Source organism: Labeo rohita, chromosome 4 (genome assembly GCF_022985175.1).
Source record: "Labeo rohita strain BAU-BD-2019 chromosome 4, IGBB_LRoh.1.0, whole genome shotgun sequence".
NCBI classification, from domain to species: domain Eukaryota; kingdom Metazoa; phylum Chordata; class Actinopteri; order Cypriniformes; family Cyprinidae; genus Labeo; species Labeo rohita.
In genome coordinates, this window is record NC_066872.1 from 23,344,954 (window position 1) to 23,364,702 (window position 19,749).

General features: G+C 34.4%; 1 protein-coding gene and 1 long non-coding RNA gene across 5 annotated transcripts in view; one reads left to right on the top strand and one right to left on the bottom strand.

Moving 5' to 3' along the window:
• Window positions 1-19,749, top strand: part of LOC127164580 (uncharacterized) — an 83,607-nt gene that overhangs the window by 19,755 nt on the left and 44,103 nt on the right. The window lies entirely within an intron of this gene.
• Window positions 1-19,749, bottom strand: part of gramd4a (GRAM domain containing 4a) — a 66,774-nt gene that overhangs the window by 11,621 nt on the left and 35,404 nt on the right. For all 4 annotated transcript variants that reach the window (XM_051108579.1, XM_051108578.1, XM_051108580.1 and 1 more), the window contains 10 exons: window positions 11,115-11,235; window positions 8,675-8,736; window positions 6,742-6,877; window positions 4,120-4,145; window positions 3,891-3,982; window positions 2,823-2,914; window positions 2,423-2,471; window positions 2,262-2,333; window positions 793-836; window positions 360-469 (listed from right to left, as the gene is read on the bottom strand). In XM_051108579.1, coding sequence (XP_050964536.1) covers window positions 360-469; window positions 793-836; window positions 2,262-2,333; window positions 2,423-2,471; window positions 2,823-2,914; window positions 3,891-3,982; window positions 4,120-4,145; window positions 6,742-6,877; window positions 8,675-8,736; window positions 11,115-11,235 — 804 coding nt within the window. The remainder of the gene's footprint in view (window positions 1-359; window positions 470-792; window positions 837-2,261; window positions 2,334-2,422; window positions 2,472-2,822; window positions 2,915-3,890; window positions 3,983-4,119; window positions 4,146-6,741; window positions 6,878-8,674; window positions 8,737-11,114; window positions 11,236-19,749) is intronic.

Consider the following 19,749-nt stretch of genomic DNA (forward strand, 5'->3'; position numbering starts at 1 on the left):
AACAATACCTTGTTGCTAATGGTCTCTTGTTAACTACATTCAGATGATAGCATGTTTGTACCATTATCTGATCTGCATAATTCCTTTGGTGCTTAAATGACTCAAAGCACACAAATAATCAACCCAGTTTGTGGTTCATAATTCATGCTGTGCACAATTCAATGAGCTCCCCCTGAGGAAGCATTTGTCTGGAAGGTAATGTGCTCCGAGTAGCTACTGCTACACAAGAGACTTGTCTGTATTTGCTATAGAAGCAACAATAAGCCATTTAGAATGACAGCGTGTGTTTGTGTCTGATTGTTATTAGTGAGCATGGGGTGTTTATGTACATGTGAAGAGTTATGGGTAATGATTCTCACCGATCATGAAGCCCATCAGCTTGTAGGGCAGGACACAAGAGGAGATGAAGGCCACCCACAGAGCGATGTACAATTTCTGAGTGATCTCAGGCTGAACCCACATGAACAAACTGATGTACACGTACGCACACAAACATCCACCCATAACACAAACAAACATGGAGAAACGATCATTAGTTTACTTTAGGTCACGTACGGTACAGAGCCCTTATTTCAATGCTCCTACAAAACTCTGTGCGCCCCCCTGAGAAACTTTGCATATTCTTCCCATGTCATATTATTTCCATTGCCAAAAATATTATGAGTTTGAAACATAAATGTTTTGTGAGTAAACATAAAAGCATTGAAATATAATTTGTTCTCTCATCTCATATTTTTTTCTATCACTGTGATAGAAACCCCTACAGCATTAAAAGTTAAAACAGCTACTTACTTTTTGATTTTCTCCAAAACATCTGCCATCTTACCAAAAAGATTCTGTTGAAAAATGAATTGCATGTCAGTCAAAAAGAACAATATGCAAAATAAAATTTGAAATGTGTCCATAAAATTTCAAATCACAGATGTTAAAAAATGAACAGTTATTTATTACGACTATATATCAGATTATAGAATAAAAGTCCTCAAAAACTGTTAAATAATATGAATGGGTCACACAGGTCTGATCACAGCTCATGCACTTTTTGCATTCTCTCAAATAACTTTATAAGGTGTATCCTGGGTTACTTTTAGGGATGCGTGATATTGGATTTTTGCCGATATCCGATACGCAGATATTTTTAAACTCATTTTGGCCGAAAGCCAACGCCGATACCGATATATTTACTTTTGTTTGGAAACAACACCAAGTCTCTCCTGTGCAGAAAGTACAAGCAAATTATTTTTCATTTCGGTTAGTTTTTAATAAGAACTTATTTGTTAGAATTAAATAAACAATAATGAATTAAATAAACAATAATGAAGTTCTTTTATAATGACAGTACATTGACATTTTGAAAATAACTATATTTATATACATATATTTACTATATTTATATAAAATAACTTTTATTTTATTTTATTTTATAATTGAATAAAAATAAAATTTTAAAATGTAACATTTGTAGATGGTCTAAAAGCAAAAGAGTTGTAAAAATCTTTTAGAGCTTTATATGTTAAAAAAATATAACATATAACACAATGAATAAATCAGTATATATAAAATTATTTAATTTACAAGTGTCATGTTTGTAATTTTTTTTTTTTTTAATTCATTTAGCTTCTGACCTTTAAATCAATACATATTCATGATTTTATCGACATTACTGCTTTATTTAATCAGAAACACATTTTAAATATTATTTTTGTATTTTGTTTTCATTTTATTAGAAGTAGGCTAACAGTGCCCCCTCAGATTAAATGGCCTGATCCAAAACAGTGAATCTAATCATTATTCAGGCAAAACTTTGCTTCCTAAATGAGCGACCCTGCTGATGTGATCTAATCACTAGCCGACCCTCAGCACATGCGAGTTATTCCTCTTATCGGCAAGACATATCGGCATAATTTGTCATATTGAGCCGATGGTGATTATTTAAATTTAAAGCCAATATCAGACATCGGTATGATAATATTGCGCATCCCTGGTTACATTTTAAATAATATTAAAGAAATTTACATGTATGCTTAAAAGTTGTTGGCAGCTTATCCTTCACTATCAGGCCAAAAAAATACATTAAACTAAAATTTTAGTTCTGTAAAGAAATCCATAAATAATCTCAAAAGCCTTCAGATCAAAAAAGTTCTCAGAATCAGGAGAAACAGTAAAGTGTGTCAAAATTCTTGACCAATAGTGTAAATGCAATGGACAGGTTTTTATTAAAATAAAAGTCTAAAAATATATAAGCATTCAAGTTTAGTTACCTGTGCTTTTTGTGCAACATCGAGAACTAACTGAAACTTTTCAGACACAGTTAAGTCTTCCTTGGGAGGTTCCTGGAAGAAAAAATAAAAATTATATATGCACAACATAAAAGCAAAAGTTACTGAAACGGTCAAATATTATCCAGGAAAAACATTCCTACCACAGGTTCAGAAACTTCAGGCACAATACTCCACTGAATTCTCCATCCTCTATAGAAAACAGACCAATGTTAATCAATTTGTGATGCATATATGCTTTAATATAAACCAAAATACATATGTATGTATACAAAATGTATGTTTATTCTGTGACAACATACAGGCATGGTATTAATACATAGACTGTATATGTACAGTGCTAATGACTGTCTGAGTGGATATTATTTCTATCAAATATGCCAGTATGAGTACTGATCTTTTGATCTTGTTATTGAAAATCTCAGCCAATATACAACAACATCCTCACATATTTAAATATATGTTAAATCTAGGTAACATTTTAAATTTAACACAGTTTCAAATACATACTAGTAAAAAAAAAAAAAGGAAATATCATCTTACCTGGCTATGAGGTAGTTCAATGACAACCTCAGAATGGCTAAGAATAGAAACAAAGGAATAGCCCAGCCATGCCATGCTGCATTCATATAAATCTGTGGCGGACAACAAAAATACAACACTTATTATCAGTTATTATTGGGTACAAAAACTTTGAAAAACATCTTTAAGTTAAGCTGAAATAAAATAAAACCTAAATGTGACCCTGGACCACAAAACCAGTCATAAGGATCAATTTTTTAAAACTGAGATTTATACATAATCTAAAAGCTGATGTATATAAGCTTAATAAATAAGTTTTCCACTAATGTATGGTTTGTTAGGATAGGACAATATCTGGCCAAGATACAACTGTTTGAAAATCTGGAATCTGAGGGTGCAAAAAAAAAAAAACTAAAAAAAAACAAATGAAGTTCTTAGCAATGCATATTACTGATCAAAAATGAAGTTTTGATATATTTATGGTGGGAAATTTACAAAATAGCTTCATGGAACATGATCTTTACTTAATGTCCTAATGATTTTTGGCAAAAAAGAAAAATCAATAATTTTGACCCATACAATGTATTTTTGGCTATTGCTACAAATATACAGTGCTACTTAAGACAGGCTTTGTGGTCCAAGGTCACAAATATTAGATTAAAAACTTATACTGAATGAAAATTAGAATAAGTTTATGTACTACAATTGCTAAGGTACCTCAAAAAATATACAAACTTAAAAAAATAAATAAATGAAACCTATTTAGTAATATTAAAATAACCTCAAAGTTAATGCAAAATAAAAAAGTAAAAAATAAATTCAACTGATATAAAATATTAGTAGAACCTATAGCAGTATATAAAAAAACAGTAAACTAAAACTGGTACAAATTTGTTACATTTTAATGAGAAAATAAATAGATTTTGTCATTATAATTACATAATCTAGTGGTAAAAAATACAGGAGCAATTATGTCACTCTCCCACCTATAAATTACAAAACTAACATGCGTGTCTAAAAGAGATGGAGGATGTGTAACATGCAATATATATTTATATGTGTAAACATGGAAAACCAATAGTCACTCACAATGAAGGCAATCGCTGATGTATATACTGAGTGCCAGTTGGATAAGGCGGAAAGATTCCGTAAGAAATTTGTCACCGGTCTGGCACCCCGTTCTAGAATTAAATAAAAATAAAAAGATAAATACAGCTGAAAAATGTTCAAAAATCCATGAAGTAATCCATGAAGTGTGCAGCCTAAACATCAACAAAACCACGGGAACAGTTTAATACAACAACAAAAAAAGACTTACTAAGTCGTCGCATATTTTCTGTTAATCTGAAACGAAGACAAGACAAATTTTCAAGCAAAAGCACATAAGAACCACAACACACAGTTACATTTTGACAGATTCTGAGTGATGCTCAAATTAAGAACAGTTTGAGGTATTATTCATACACAAACAGTGAGGGAAAAGTGACCTTGCCTTCGGCAAACACCACTGATTTCTTCTACCGACCACAGCCTGTCTTGTATTTTTATAGCAAAGTGACACTGAAACCGTGTAAATCAATGAAAGCAGACAGTTGTGGCCAGCGCACACTCAATACCTCTCTTCAGAGACAGATAGATGTACTTCATTGATCCCTAAGGGGACATTCAGGAGACATAAACTTAATAGCCTCATGTATAATTGAGGCAGTTACATGCATTGACTGGACATCAGACCCAGAACTCCTGCTTGGCAAGTGTGAATTTGACCACAAACCGCGAAACCTTCAAAGATTCTGAACAGGGTTCAAAATAACTGCCTCAATGAAGTAAACCAAGTAGATTAAACAGTGAATCTCTAAAACTGGACTTTATAGACTTCAGTGCAGTTTATATAATAAGACAGAAATAAAAAAGAGCTTTTACAGAGTCTGTTCAATATGTTGTGTACCTTGGTATCTTTCAGATATGAAAAATTGAAAATACATGGGTTTGTGGTCCATTATTTGTAATATCTTTTAACTTTTTTTCTATTATGAAACTACCAGCTTCTTAGGGAAAGTTCTGAGCAAAACCAGGATTTTTTTTTTGACTCTTTGTTAATTGTAGAGTCCTGTTTCACTAGTTCGGTTTGGTTTGGTTGGTAGTATAAACTACAGGTCGACCGATGTATCGGTTTTGCCGATTAATCGGAACCAATAGTTCATTGCCGGAACTATCGGTTATCGGAAAAAATCCATGGCGATAGTTTTTCCAAGTTAGGTCTGTTGCTGGAGCGGCTGATAAGGTTCTCAATTATACAGCAAAGTCCCTATAGTCTTTGTTATTCAGCACTGACAGCACGTGTCGTTTGTTTAGACACGTGACACTGTTTGCTGCACAGAGCAGGACACTTCAAAGGCAGATTTAAAACACTGACAACGAAACCCCGTGTACAGTATACTGTAGTGCATGTTTTCATATCATTACTTAGTGATGAATTTGTTGACTAGATGCTGCATTAGTGGAGAAAGGACAGCAGTATACTTTTGCCCGTTTGGTGATTAAATAAAGTCTTGTAGACCGCCACTTGAATTGAACGCGACGTGTCCGGTGTGTGATACCGGATAGCTACGAGCTTTTCTAGACGCAGCGCTGCACTTTTGCCCTTTGTGTGAGTAACATATTTTTTATATTTTAATTAGATAACCACAAATGTTCTAGAATAGAAGCATTTAAATTGTGAAAGTACACAATATCCATATGTATGCAATTTCAATACTGTGGCCTTTGTGTAGATATTTAAAGATGGCCATCTTTAACATGACTGTTTAGCATCTTTAGTCTATTTGTAATATTAAGATTGATAAAAGCTTAAGAATAGAAGTATTTTTCCTTGTTAGAATGTGTTAATTTAAACATTTACTGATATATTTTGAAATTTCAGTTGCTTTTGTTAACATTAATGAACAGTGAACTAACTGTAATGATCAATAGGTGATAATTCATATATTTTTATTCATTTACAAAGTATGGTTCAGCAGGCTACTTTTTTTTTTTTTTTCTATTTATTCACTATTTATTTTCCGCTCAGCAGCCATTCGATTAATCGGTATCGGCCAGTGTGGTCCAACCTAGTTATCGGTATTGGTAAAATCCGATATCGGTTGACCTCTAGTATAAACTGTAGTAGAACTAATTTTTAATTTTTAATAAAGATTAATTATTTATTTATTCAATTTATTTAGTCCAGTAGAAAAGCATATAATATGTATCTCTTATTTTGAAGGCTCCTTGTAAGTTTCTGGGTTCTTCAAAATGAAAGTGTTTAAAAAACATAAAAGACCTTAAAAAACTTTTAAAAGCACTTATTTCACTTGTATCAAATGGATAGACCAAAATGAGATAAGCTCTAATAATAATAATAAGGTGATAATAGCAGCTATAATACAAATATGTCCAATTTTTGCATTAAACAAATAATATTCCTCTACATAAGCCATCAGAAAGGGATATACATTTAGCTTCAGCCCAAAAAAGGAGGCCAGCTCTTCAAAATTGAACAAGATCTTCAAAAGAGGGATGAACCATGTAAAGAAAACCTTAGACATGTAACAACAAAAAAAAACATATATGTGTTGTAATGCCATCTAAATCTCACATGTTAAAGTCTAACCTTCTGAGAAATGCATTGTTTGATAGAACCAGAAGGGAACATATGTTAGTATATATGCAAACTTTTATTTTGAAAGGCAAATTAATTTTCTGGCGAAAATAAAAGCTCCTTGTTATGTCAGTTGATTTAAGTCCTGCCCCTTTTGAAGATCTCCTCTCTGCTACTAAACTTATTCTGACTAAAAGCATCCTGGCCACAGGGGGGGCAGATGTTTACTAGACAGAATCAGGATCTCTGGGACATGGTAATGGAGCAGAGTATTGCAGTTTCACATCTTTCTTCACTGACCTTTTAGCACTTAGTGGCTCCTCAGCCTCAACCGTGTTCTCCTCAGGCTGGAAGCGAAAATCCTCTATATAAACCCCAAAGCGTTCATAGAGCCAACTCTGCAGCCGCGAACACACTGTCTCCTTCTGCTGTTTGTCTGCAGAGAGAGTTTAAATATGTATGTCATTCAGACGACAAAACCAAATCTCTATTAATCCTACAGTGGGCGTACTGAGATAGAGGGAGACCGAAAGAGAGAGAGAGCAAGAGGTTTGTGCTCTACATTCTCATTTCCTGCCTTAAACAAAAGGGGTTGGTCTGGCCTAGATGGTCTACAAATTTAGACAAGTGCCTAAAATAACAGCTGAAAGCTTCCTGAAGCAGAGATTTCAGAGTCACTAACCTAAACCACAAACCAGCCAGAAAATCCAAAACCTCAATACAGGATTAGAGCCCCAATTTGAATCCAAATGACTGACAGATAAATAGGGAAGGTAATTATTAAATCCTGTTAGAAAGTCTCACCAGGTATGCTTTTTTAATTTTTTAATAACATATTTACCTACGACAGCGTTTTAGTGCCACATAAACACCCCCCCCCCCCCCATGTTTCAAGAACAAAGCGAAATGTTTCGAGAATAAAGTCAAAATATTTAAACTTTATTCTTGTAATATTTCAACTTTATTCTCATTAGAATAAGGTCAAAATAGTCAATATTTGATAGGGAAGGGAATTTGGATAGGGAAGGTAATTATGAAATCCTGTTAGAAATTAGGAGATTAGGGTCCATATGAATTTATGTCACCCTGATATTTAACAGTCTCACCAGGTTTGCTTTTTTAATTTTCGTAATTTTCTTTACTTTTTTTGGTAGCAGGCAAATTTTCAGATTTTGCTTTTTTTTTTTTTTTTTTTAAGGGTAATTAGGATACCACATTTACCTATGATGGCATTTTAGGGCCACATAAAAAAATAATAATAAAATAAGATTATGAGATTAAAGTCGTAATATTTCAAGAATAAAGTTGAAGTTAAAAGAATAATGTTGAAATACTACGGGAATAAAGTTGGAATATTACAAGAATAAAGTCAAAATATTTTGAGAATAAAGTCGGAATTCCAAGAATAAATTCAAAATGACGAGAATACAGTCGAAATTACGAGAATACAGTCAAAATATTTAGAGAATACAGTCGAAATATTTAGAGAAAAAGTCGAAATATTTTTCGAGAATGAAGTCGAAATATTTTTCAAGAATGAAGTCGAAATATTTTGAGAATAAAGTCGGAATATTTCGAGAATAAAGTTTAAATATTATGAGAATAAAGTTGAAATATTTTGAGAATACATTTAAAATTACGAGAATAAATTTGAAAAAATTCCAAAGTCTTAGCTTTCAAAATCTGTCAGTTTTATAGCGAAATACAAACACTATGTCTTAATAATAATGTGTTTTTCACACTCTTTAATGTGGTGTGACAGATTTCTGTATTCGCTTCAGTTTAAGCAGCATGTGAGTCAATCATCTTTCCAATTACACTAATGAGACATTTGTTTCATTACATTTTTGGTATTAAAATAAGAACAAAATAATAACTGGCAAGAATGCTAATCTGAAACTGTTTTTGGTCTGAAATTATTTGGTTAGCTTCACAATTCCATAAATGTATGTGAATTTTTTAAAATACAAAGCTAACAAAGTCTTTCTGTAATAAGCATAAAATTTGACAACAGTAAACATTGGTAAAAATAGAACATTTTCAGTAAACAATTTTTGTTGATACTTTTCAAAATGAAATAAAAAAAGTTCATAATAACAGTTTAGATACATACAATTATGCCTTAAAATTTACTATTGAGAACTGATCTAAAAATAGTAAGGTGCAGAAGTATAGTGATCTTAAAAATAAATCATTTTGTTACTTCTGATGTCAACATTGAGGATTGTATTACCTGTGCCGTTAGCTGCAGGTGGCTGCTGTTTCCGTGGAGGCTGAGGTGGAGAATCTTCACACCTTAATTAGGAAACACAAACTAAATTAAGTTTCAGTTCAGTTCTCTCAGTTCAACTCTACTTTTCTGAGCCATTTTTAACCATCTGAAGTCAGTTCCCCTCATGTTCACCTAGGTATTCTTAAACTATGGACACAAAATATTTTTGTCTGCAATTTGTCTGTCATTCTACAGCCAGTGTTTTTAACAACACAAAAGTAGTAAAAATGGTTTTTGTTAATTGAAACATTTTTAGTCTAAGCTAAAACAATATAAAACAGTTTAGGTTAATTATCATAAACTTCTACTCAGCGTAGTTTAGCATACTCCTGTGCAAGCTCAAAATGTGCTGGCAATCAAATCTGAATCAATTAGTTGCTGAAATGACATCAGTGGAAAGAACACTCTGTACTGACATATTGCTGTGTGCGGCTGTCTACGTATAGACATCGACTTCCTGTTGAACGGTCAGCGGGGGTGGGGTGTAGTGGCTATTTTTATAGCTCAGTGTGTGGCGTGGGCAGCCCACTGCGGTTAGTCCTACTGTGACAGCCAGACAGAGTACAGGACCGGGTCACTGAACACTGCCAACACTCATCAATTTATCACAGACTATAGAAGGAAACTATTAAAAAACCTAATGCTACCATAATAATTTTCTATGAAACAACAACTTAATTCAACTTTCCGCTTTTCGTGACTTTTTATTCTTGATTTTGTGCATTTTAATTACACATCATTCAAACAACCACACAGTAAAATACTGCTTTTTTGAGGTTGTAAATAATTTTGAGTTTTACATCAAAATACTATTTCATTTATTCTACTTCAAAATTCCATGTTTAATTCAGTGTGTTACTTTGTGAAATTTACTAGCAATTTCCGAATTGTTTCAAAGTAAGTCCTATACCTTTTTTTGGAGTGCAGTTGGTAATTACGGTAATGTGTGATCTCACAAGCCTCATAGGATTAGTTCACTTCCAGAACAAAAATGTACAAATAATTTACTCAACGACTTGTCATCCAAGATGTTGATGTCTGTCTTTGTTCACTCGTAAAGAAATTGTTTTTTGAGGAAAACATTTCAGGAATTTTCTCCATATAGTGAATGACTATGGTTCCCGCGAATTTGAACTTTCAAAATGCAGTTTAAATGCAGCTTCAAAGGGCTTTAATGATCCCAACCGAGGAGGAAGGATCTTTTCTAGCAAACCGATTATTTTCTAAAAAAAAAAACTCAAATGCTTGTCTTGTCTAGCTCTGCGATGCGCATGTGTACTCTGTGCACTCCGGTTCAATACAGTTAGGGTATGTCGAAAAACTCTCATCTCATTTTTTCCACCAACTTCAAAATCGTCCTACATCACTACAGAAGTACCAACCCACAGTGTTTACAGAGTGAACGTGCAAAGAAGGTCAGATGGCCTTTACACGAAAAGGTAAAACAGCGATGTAGGACTATTTTGAAGTTGGAGGAGAAAATGAGATTGAAGTTTCTCGACATACCCTAACTGTCTTGAACCGGAGTGCACAGAGTACGCGTCGCAGAGCTAGACAAGTCGAGCATTTGTGGTTAAAAAGTGGCTGAATTGTACTTTAAAAAAAAAAAAAAAAATACCCGAACGCTTCGCTAGATAAGACACTTCTGCTTTGGCTGGGATCATTTAGAGATCTTTGAAGCTGCATTTAAACTGCATTTTGAAAGTTCAACCTCGCGGGCACCATAGAAGTCCACAATATGGAGAAAATTCCTGACACGTTTTCCTCAAAAAACATCATTTCTTTATGACTGAAGTAAGAAAGACATCAACATCTTGGATGACAAGTGGGTGAGTAAATTATCTCTAAATTTTTGTTCTGGAAGTGTACTAATCCTTTAAGAACAAATGAAGGCACGGATATTAAAATTCTGCCTGACAGCAATGAGCGAATAATTAAATAAATAATTTTACTATTTATTTAAAATCTACTATTTTGTTTATTTATTGGTATTGATAAATTACAAAATATTCTAATGTCAAATGACAACTGATATGGTATTAGTATATTGTGCTTCCCTAATACAAATAAAATGATAAATCAATAATAATGAAATAGATACAAATTCAGTTAAATAAAAAAAAAAGATCATTTGTTAATAAATTAGGCTACAATAAATGTGTGTACAATAAAATGGTAAAATGTGGAATTTCAAGAATTATTAACCAAATTGAGCTCAGTGGAACTAATTCCAAATACGAAGCAGTTCTCTATTTCCAATCCCCAGTACTTAGTGTTTGCATAGAATGTTGCATGTTTGTGGCCTAAGGCTCCTGTGCTCCTCATCTATTGTTTGACACTTTATGTCAACTCTGTAAAGCTTATTTGTGTTGGTGTGTCTATATTTGAGTTGGTTTTTCACCTGGTCTTCAGGACATCACTCATTTTCTGTTCCAGGTCAACTCTTCTGCTGCGTTCTCTCTCCAACTCCTGCTTCAGGGTCTCCACATTGGTTTCTTCTCGTAACTTCCGCAGTTCCTCCTCTGAAAGAAAAATGAATTGCCTCACAATTTAATGAACCATCTATAATGAAGACATTACAAAAATATTATCTAGTCAAGGATAAGCGTTAAATATTGAAGTGTGTACATATATCTTAACTTACAAAAATTTCTTTTGATATATACAACAGTAATACCATGGTATTTTTTGTAAATGTACCATATAAATAGTGACAAGACAAGACAATTTTACTGAAAAATGCCATTGTACAAACCTGTTCATTGGTTAATTGTGCATTACCTTACAATAAATGGCAAAAAATAATATAATTTTACTGTAAATTGTTCTAAAATGTTTTAGAAGTATATAAAAAAACAATTTACAAATAAAATGTATAATAAAATGTATATTTATGTGTAAACAACAAGCCAATACATTCATAATATTTTAAAGTATCATTATAAAAACATAAGTATGAATCTGAATTGTATAAACCAAATTTGCCCACTTACCCTGGAAGGTAATCGCCTACAATGTCCTACTTTGATGTCTCTAGTTTCACTTCACACACTCTTTTCATATATATCACGTGATTAAAGGGCTGAAATCAATATTTAATGCCTATTCATTTTGTTCTGATAGTTATTAAGTTGCTTTGTTATGAACAGGATTATGCACACTCATTCAGCAATTATCACAAAACACTCCTTCTGGGTGATCCAAGATGTGTCAGCTTCACATTGAGGTCAGTTTGAGACTTTTCTCAATATCTCTTCCTCTCATCTGTTTGCAAGTTTCAGTAGTCTAATGTGCCGCTGTGAGCCTGCAGCTATGTATCCAACATGGTCTTTGTTCCCAGATAAGCGTTATAAATATTTGAGTGCTAATATGAGCTGCTCTCATACAGAGCACCATAAAGGAGAGAATGAGGTCTGAATGACCATCAGCGCTCTATAAAACTCTAGTACTCTAGTTCGGAGTGATGGCCATTAGTGGAAGTGCTTCTGTCTGACACATGGTTTCAGATGAGATGAATGCTGTCAGTGTACAGAGGTACATCACTAAGCAGTCAGTCAATTAATCTATAGCAATGTTTCTATTAACAGCTTTTAGATTTTAACAAGCCTGAGCTGCCTAAATATAGATTCTAACTAGAGTAAAAAGGCCTGGAATGTTAAGAGAGCACCCTGCCCTTGTTAGTGGTGTTAGATAAGGTAAGCATCCCTATTGCTATTGAGATAAAGCAAATTTAGTGTTGAACTTTGGCATGTGATGTTTGTTCTGCATATGCAAATGCATATCAAACCACAGGGCTTATTGAGGAGATGTGTACTATTACTTTTCAAAAAATATCCAACCAGCGTTTTTGCCTTGTTGATGATAAATTAGTTAAAAATCACGAGAACTTAAGCATAGAACGCTTAGCCTTTCAAAATACACTCCATTTATAGTAAGCACCATCACAGGCGACTTTGCGCACTAGAAAGTTTCATCCTTGTCCAGTGTCTGCACTATTTCTCTCCAGAAGTTATGAGCAATAAAAAAAGCCCCTTTGCCGGAACGAATTTGGTAGTAACATTACCAGTAAATTACCAGTAATGTGCTCTGTGTGAAGGCAGAACGAGATTGCCGGTATGAGCTTGTAGAAGTTCAGAATAAGCAGACTAAGATGTCTACTCTGGGCCAATCATTCTGACGCATTTAAGCACTTACTTAATGCTGCATAGTTAAGTTTGTAGTCATCTATTACAATGTCTCAGGGCCAAAAGTGGCTGAATGAATGCAAAGGTTTGACACAGACACACACATACAAATCAACAAAAAATGTACCAGTATTTTGAAACTGATGTGTGAATGGTGCTTTACCAGTAAAAATATGGAACGACATTGCCTTTGTGAATTTTTTGTATTTACTGGTAAAGTAGTTCCGGTAATTTTCCGGCAATTTATTGGTATTACTGTATGAAAGGTGCTAATGTCTTCATACTCAACTAATATAGAGCTGTTGTGGTCAAAAGTAGTGTGTTGTTCCATCTCCTTTGTTTTTTTTTTTTTTTTAATCAACTGTGAAACAACGGTCTGGGCCACTTTTGCCACCTTGTGGATAAACTAATTAGCGCTAAAAATTAAGGCACATGTATGAGCTGAGAAAACATAGTATGCACAATTAGAAGAAAAAACATTTTTACGCATTGAATCTGACATCCCTTACAAAAATTAACCATGGTTTTATTATAGTAAAATTGTAGTAACCATGTTTTTTTGGCATACTGAATCCATGCTGAAAAAAACTATAGAAACCATTACAGAAATTCTAATGGTTCCAATAAAAATAACATTACAACTATTACAAACCATCAACTATTAACTATTTAAAAAAAAAACAACAACTGTGAAACAACAACAAAAAGGCAACAAATTACCAGAGACAGGGACCAATACAGTTTCCATTAAAACAGGTATAAGTCCCATTATTATTAATAAACCCATTACAAATTCTGTGATGGTTAATAGTTAGTTATTTTCTGGTCCTTGACCAGCAACATGACCAGCTGAGGACCAGCATAAACCAGCAAAGGATCATCTTAAACCAGCATCAAAACCTACCCCGCCAGCATCCCAGCATCAAAACTGTTTTTTTCAACAGGGTATTAAAAACACAAACCAACACATTCCTACCTTGAAAGTTTATCCAGCTAATTCAGGAATTGAAATTTAGGTGTTTTTTTACAACCAGATACTGTGCAATGTTGTTGCATTTTCAAACTTGGACACACTATTGACGTAAAAAAAAAAAAAAAATTTAGTATATTTCAGCATAAATACACATCGTTAGACAGGTAGTGAACACATATAGTTAACATTTATAATTAATATTCAGCTGAAATGTTCTTTCATGTATCAGAACAATGTGTTTAAAGAGAATAAAAATAATATCAAAAAGAAACTGGTCCTGCCTGTTGCTGATTAATTCTAGTGGTGACGTTCTACAATGTTGTGTATAATCATGTCACCAGAAGTCTCAATATGCAGTGAGCCAGGGTACTTACCAGTGACCGTATTCGTGTACATGATATACTGATTCACGTGCTCAGGAGCTAGGGAGCTGACTGAGACGCACCCTTAGAACATCTTAGCAATGTCTTGGCAGCCACTCAAAACACCCTAGTAACTGCACAGAATGTGCCAACAATCACTGAAAACATCCTAGCAACATTAGCATCGCAACACCTCTCACAACACCCTAGCATTGTAGCAAAAATTGAGTCATAAGAATTAAATTGTTCATGCCAAAAATTCTTGCTGAGTTCTCTTGCCAAAGGATTATTCAAAGCATTTTTAATCTTGCTGATGGCCAAATTACACAATGTGTCTAATCAACTGCAACCAACATCTTTGGATCTGTCTCCATCATCACAGACAGGCCACACTGAGAACAGACTGATCATGATACACCAGCAGTCAGTAAATCTGCTCCAGAATCAACATTCTGTCTGCAATTCTCATTGATCTTCATGCCACAAAAAGAATCGGCCTGTTCAGCTATAAAGATCATATATTTCGGCCTTTTGTTTTCTTACTCGAAGGCTGAATCATTCGTTTGTCTGTCATCAGTCTGTTATGAACTCCAGTAGGCTATATGTTGAATGGAGTGTTGAAATTATGTGTTGGAAAGACATGTTAGTCATATCACAACATTGCCCGAAATGTCCTTGGTAACTGAACCTTGGAAGGACAAATTGTACAAAATAGAAATACACATTTACACCCATTAGCTTTAGCTTAAGTGCAAGGGCATGACTAGTACAATGTCTGGCTACTAGGCTATATAGCCAGAATATAGACAAAAGCTGCCATTTGTATTGCATCAGAAATGTATTTAAAGGTGCACTATGCATCATTTTCTGAAAGACTTACATAATCCCCCTTAATCATAATTTATGATGACACACTAGAAGTGTGTGTTGGAGCATGTCTACAGAGACACTGCCCTGTACCTGTATTATCTTCTTGTTATGCTGTGCTTAGGACGTTTCTCTGGACTGCAACCTTTGGCAAGTGAGTTTGTAGCCCCCAGAAAATAGCAACAGATGGCACAAGAACAGGATTTTTTTGTCTGAAGCTTAAGAAGCTGTACTAAGTTCTTCTGCCTCCTGTCTCTTGCTTGACAGATTACTAGGCATTGTAATTATGTTTTATAATGACACAAAATTTATGTAATACATTACATTGTAAAATATATTAAAATAGTTAATTTATTTGTAATAATATTTTATAACATTCCTTTTTAGTGTATTTTGATCAAATAAATGCAACCTTGGTGAGCATAAGAGACTTTCAAAAACATTTTACTGGCTCCAAACTTTAACAGTAGTATACACAGATCAGGCATAACATTATGACCACCTTCCTGATATTGTGTTGGTCCCCCTTTTGCTGCCAAAACAGCCTCGACCTGTCGAAGCATGACTCCACCAGAGCCCTGAAGGTGTGCTGTGGTATTTTGCACCAAGATGTTAGAAGCAGATCCCTTAAAGGAGAAGTCCACTTCCAGAACAAAAATTTACAGATAATGTATTCACCCCCTTGTCATCATTGGGAAACATTTCAGGATTTTTCTCCGTATAATTGACTGCTATGGTGCCCCGATTTTGAACCAAAATGCAGTTTAAATGTGGCTTCAAACGATCCCAACCGAGGACGAAGGGTCTTATCTAGGGAAACAATCGGTTATTTTCATTAAAACGCTTGTCTTGTCTTGCTCTGCCTGAACTCTGTGTATTCTGGTTCAAGCCAGTTGGGGTATGTCAAAAAAACGTATTTTCTCCCTCAACTTAACTCGACAAAAATAATTTCAAAATCATCCTACATCACTGCAGAAGTACCGACCCAGTCTTTGCAAAGTGAACATGCAAAGAAGATCAAACACCCTTAACAAAAAAGGTAAAAGCGATATAGGATGATTTTGAAGTTGAGGGAGAACATGAGATGGGAATTTTTCGACATAACCTAACTGTCATGAACCGGAAAAAAAACAGTTCAGGCAGAGTGAGACAAGACGAGCGTTTGACATTAAAAAGTATATAAATTGTATAATTTTTATGAAAATAACCGATCACTTCACTATAGAAGTCCACTATATGGAAGAAAATCCTGAAATGTCTTCTTCAAAAAACATAATGTCTTTACGACTGAAGAAAAAGAGACATGAACATCTTGGATGACAAGGGGTGAGTACATTATCTGTCAATTTTTGTTCTGGAAGTGGACTTCTTCTTTAAGTCCTGTAAGTTGCAAGATGGGGCCTCCATGGATTGGGCTTGTTTGTTCAGCACATCAAGTCATTCGAATGCATCTCAGCATTTAAATACAGCTTCAAATGGCTCTAAATGATCACAGCCAAGGAAGAAGGGTCTTATCTAGCGAAACGATCTGTCATTTTCGAAACAAACTGACAATTTACTTTTTAACCTAAAATGCTCGTCTTGTCTAGGTCTGCGTGAACTGTGTTTTTTTTTCTGGTTCAGTACGGTCAATACAGTTAGAGTATGTCGAAAAACTCCCATCTCATTTTCTTCCCCAACTTCAAGTACTGACCCAGTGTTTACCAAGTGAACATGCAAAGATCATCAAATGCCCCTTACAAAAAAAAAAGGAAAACCGCGATGTAGGACGATTTTGACGTTTAAAAAAAAAATGAGACAGGAGTTTTTCGACATACCCTAACTGTATTGACCCGGATTACACACACTACGCGAGCATTTGAGGTTAAAAAGAATATAATTTGTCAATTTTTTCCGAAAACGACTGATCACTTTGCTAGATAAGACTGTTTTTCCTCGGCTGGGATCGTTTAGAGCCATTTGAAGCTGCATTTAAACTGCATTTTGGATGTTCAAACTTGGGGGCACTATTGAACTCCACTATATGGAGAAAATTCTTGGAATGTTTTCCTCAAGAAACATAATTTCTTATCGACTGAAGAAAGAAAGATATGAACATCTTGGATGACAAGGGGGTGAGTAAATTAGCTGTAAATTTTTGTTCTGGAAGTGAACTTCTTTTTTTAACCCCCAAATATTTACCCTAATATTGTTTATTAAATTCCCTCATCATTTACTCATCCTCATGCAAACAAAGATTGTTAGACAAATAGTCCATCAATGAACCCTCTTATTAACAATGAACCTGTCGAATGTCCCAGCCTATTGTGCGTAACAGGATGTTTAGTGCAACATTTAACAGTGATAATAGCTGGGTCACAGCATATCCTTGTCTAACATGGACCAAAATGTTGGCAGATAGTCACACCCCTCCTTAAGTGTTAACAAAACTAGTGAGCTCCCTCACTGTATGCAGTTTACATAAGCACTTAACAGCTACCTTAGCCAGCATCCTAAAACAAAATCAAAAATTTAGAACTAAAACGCTCTTCAACAGCAGCCATTAACTTTGACAGCATTAACAATATAGAAATATCTTTAGTCACTTATTGTTTAATTATGCCACAGAGCTGTGGTTCCCAACTATGTTCCTGGATGCCCTCCAACACTGCACATTTTGCATCTCTCCTTTGTCTGACACACCCATTTCAGGTCTTGGAGTCTCTACTAATGAGATAACGATCTGAATCAGGTGTGTTTGATTAAGGAGACATGGAAAAAACAAAGTGTTGGGGGGCCTCCAGGAACGTGGTTGGGAACCACTGCCAGAGAGTATAAATTAGCAATAGTTTCTTGTAACAGAAATGATAAGCAATATGACGCCAGTGGTAAGATTTCTGGGAAGGTAATGAAATATAAGCCACTCTGTCTCTCTTTTTGGTTCTCCCTCTCCCATCACTCTTTTTCTCTATTCGTAATAATAGCTCTTCGCAATGTGCCTCATGATCTCTCTCCATGTCAGTAAATTCACCTCACCCCCACAGACAGACAGGAGTCGCCGTCAGGCACCAATAACAGAAGTGGAGCAATCTACTGAAGTGCTGATAGTTTTCCATCCTGTACAACAAAGCCATTTCAGAATGACCACACAAACCAGCCAGATAAATAGAGACATGAGTCATTCTGTGTGATGTATTTTAGGAGTACACATTGCATTTTAGTCACAGGAGATTAAAAATTTATTCTGTTTTTATACATTATGGATAGGTTGAAAATTGACAGAATATATGCATTTTTCATCTGTGTTTACAACTGCCCTTACAAAAAAATGGCTGTGACTGTGTTGCAGTAGAGTGATGATATTGTAGTAATAAATTAAAGGGTTAGTTCACCTAAAAATGAAAAATGTGTCATCATTTATTCACTCTCACGACGTTGCACACCCATACGACTTTCATTCATCTTCAGAACACAAATGAAGACATTTTTAATAAAACCTGAGACTTATGACTTCATGATCACAAACCAGACATTCACTAAGCTGAACACGTAGTGAAGATATTTTGAGAATTAAGAATTATGGTTTTGTTTTCGCAACCAAACACTGGAGTCGCAAGGTTTGTTTTTTAATGAGCTTCTAAATGAGAGTTCCCTGAACTTCTTAACATATGAGTGCATCACTTTTTGCATATCTTTGAATGTAATGTACTGTAAGATAAATAGTACACTGTCTGTGCACTCATATAAAATGTGACATGACTTTATAAAACTAGGCCAAGGAAAACTGCACTTCATGAGAACTGGCACATCTTTTAATTATTATTTTAATGACATTAACATAAAATATATTGCATTAGTAAAAGCAGTCATCTTGCCGTTTACTCATTCAATATGAATAATCGCATTAATGTAAACACATCATAATACCATGTTTTAACCAGCTGCAAAATGGTGCAACACACAATAAATGGTATCTGTCAGTGTTAATCAGAGTTTGTGTCCTAGTCAGCCACGACAACAATATGTGACAAGCGCGACAGGAAATTATATATTACAAACAGTTTCTATTTCTGCACCTTTGCATCTGGACAAGATAAACTGTATGTCCAAAGATGATCATCTCAGGTACTGATTATATGCTTTGTATAGTGTTAAAAGGTATAATCTTAATTAAAATATCATTGTGCATGACTATAAGCCATAATGACAGCTTCAATGGCTAATTTACCTCGGATCTTGAATATAAATGAAAGGAAGCAAAGTGCTTGTCCCTGGAATCTTATAGCATTGCATTTATGTGCATACAGTAGCCTCTCTGTAATATTTTAATGTCTATAATATTATCTCTTAGCAACCACTTAAATAGCATTAAATAAATCAGATGTACAGACATAAAAGACATACTGTACATGTATGCAACTGGTCTGAGTATTTTCAGTATCTTCTAAGACTAGTTTAGATCTAAATATACTTAATTCACATACAGTAAACCAACAATATTTACCCTAAATAAATGCAGTGACAAACTGCGTATGTGTACCTCAGTTTCTGAGTCAGAGCACTGATAAATTAATAGCACACATACACAAGCTAATTTCATCTCCACCCGTTCAGACCTTATAAAAGATTCAGGAGCTCTCAGAGCTGGTACGCACACTCAAACCGGACTAG